The sequence below is a fragment of the Bos mutus genome, chromosome 11 (genome assembly GCF_027580195.1).
Source record: "Bos mutus isolate GX-2022 chromosome 11, NWIPB_WYAK_1.1, whole genome shotgun sequence".
NCBI lineage: Eukaryota > Metazoa > Chordata > Mammalia > Artiodactyla > Bovidae > Bos > Bos mutus.
In genome coordinates, this window is record NC_091627.1 from 10,140,371 (window position 1) to 10,142,500 (window position 2,130).

Sequence of the window (2,130 nt, forward strand, 5' to 3'; positions counted from 1 at the left end):
GGCATCTGCTTAACTTTTATGAACTACAGTTTCTTCATCTGTGAAATGGGGATGGTATTTTCCTCGTGGTATTCTTAGAGCATGAGTGTCAAGTGAGGACACCTCACAGTGGTCTGGCAGCCGACCTAGAGCCTGCAGAGTGTGGTCAGCCTCTCCAGCCCCATCTGGATTCACCTCGAGTCCCTCTCTCTGACAGGTCACGCATTTACATGCTCAGGCCGGCTTCTAGGTGGGTTTTCTCCTCTGCCTGCACAGACTGACTCACGTGGTGGGGTAAGAAACTTGCATCAACATTTAATCATGAAAGCAAAAAGTTTATTCATGTTTGAAACTACATATAACTACCACGAGGAAGACTTTTTCAATCCAGGGCGTAATCCAGTTAGAAAGGAACACGAAACGTTTTTAATACATTAGAATCACCGCCACAAATTATTTTCATGACTCAATCAGTTTCAGAATCGCATACAATACAAAAAGAGAGAAAGGAGAGGGGGCCCTATTACACAGGGTGAAATATACAGTACTGAATACTGAAATCTGAATGCATCACAATTAGTCATCGCTTTTTTTTTTCTTTTTCTTTTTTGAATGGATTAGTAACAAGATGAAGAACATTCAAAATGCTTCTCAGTATTTACAACAGTTTTACTGATCCTGTGTTAATTTAAGACCCAATGTTTCCACTCTCAGTTTTTTAAAAGTTGCGAATGCAACCCTGATTTTTCTTTTAAAAGATTACAATGTACATTACATTTTATGAAGAGAAACAAAGAGTTAATTACAAGATGCAAAAAGATAAGAAAGAGACAAACTACAGCGTGAGTATTGTTCAGAGGTAGTAAGTGAGCACTCTAAGCTACAGAACATGTTGAAATTCTATTGGTTCGTATGAGTTCGCATGAGGTAATAAAGCTGTGTTTTGATTGGTGAGATGTATAAATACTCTTTTGCTACACTATATACAACACTCCAGAGAGCAGGGCCTTTGTGTGGATGCCCAGAGGACGTAGCAAACCTTGACAAGTCTGTGCAGCACCCAGCGCACACCGTAACCCCCCAGACGGATCTCGTGGTCACCTGTATCAGCAGCAAGGATCTTCATCTCTCAAAACAATCTGGATCCATAATGTCATTACCGAGCAGACTCTGGGCACTGGTGCTTTCAGAGAGAGAAAAGATGCTACCGGTCTCTGATCTAATTATAACATAAGAAATCGAAACACAAGTGTGACGAGGAAGATTCTTAAACACAACCATCATTAACAGTTAGCCAAACAGCTCCTTTATTCCAACTCCATTAGTGATATGAAAGAAGGACAATCCAAGTCTGCGATGGAAATATGCAAGAAGTTCAATTTAGGTGAGGTGAGTCTTTGTATCTGCTTTAACGATTGAGGTTTAGCATATATGGTACTTTTTTACCCTTAAGGCCAAGTAATTGGCAAGTGAGAAACCATTCATGTAAAATATTGATAATAAATTATGATAAAATAGCTACAGGACTGTCAACAATGTTAAACCTTGGCCTAATTGGATAAAGTGCTTTTTTAACATTGTGTGTTTTTTAAGTATAAATACAAATGATTATGATTCCTTAAAAAACAGATTTACCAAGTTCTCTAATAAGACAAGGTTTTACAGTAAAGCTGTAGATGGTGGGCTACAAAAAGCGCTTTCCTTTTCCTCCTATTGCTCTGAATGCACGGATCAAGGCATGTCAGCTCAGGGAAAAGTGTTGCTGGAGATTAGTTAGAGGTATCGGAGTGCACACTTCCTGGGCCTTCGGTAGGAGAAGTCACAGAAGATGGAGTTGTTGCGTCCTGCCAGCCTCCATTAGCCTGAAAGGGAAGCACAGTTCATCGGTGCACGTCTCCATATTAATTCTACTCCCCGACTGAAAATACCCTGATGACAACATGAGAGCAAAGATGCATTAGCAAAATGTATTTTCTAAACCCACTTTGGCAGGAGTTTGAAGCATGTGTTAAAGTGGGATTAAATGCATGTAAAACAAATCCATCCTACCAAGTAAAGACTTGGCAATAAGTCAGCACGCTGAAGGAGGGCTTCAGCTGGTCTGGAGCTGGCACCTCGCTCGGTCTTTGATTTGCTGGTAAAAATCAAATG

General features: G+C 40.3%; 1 protein-coding gene across 3 annotated transcripts in view; it reads right to left on the bottom strand.

Annotated features, from left to right (window-relative positions):
- Nucleotides 1-301: 301 nt before the first annotated feature.
- Nucleotides 302-2,130, bottom strand: part of PBX3 (PBX homeobox 3) — a 226,133-nt gene continuing 224,304 nt past the window's right edge. For all 3 annotated transcript variants that reach the window (XM_005893043.3, XM_005893041.2, XM_070378983.1), the window contains one exon: nt 302-1,841. Coding sequence is in view for 2 of the 3 variants with exons in the window: in XM_005893041.2 (XP_005893103.2) it covers nt 1,749-1,841 (93 nt within the window). In the remaining variant the exon portion in view is untranslated. The remainder of the gene's footprint in view (nt 1,842-2,130) is intronic.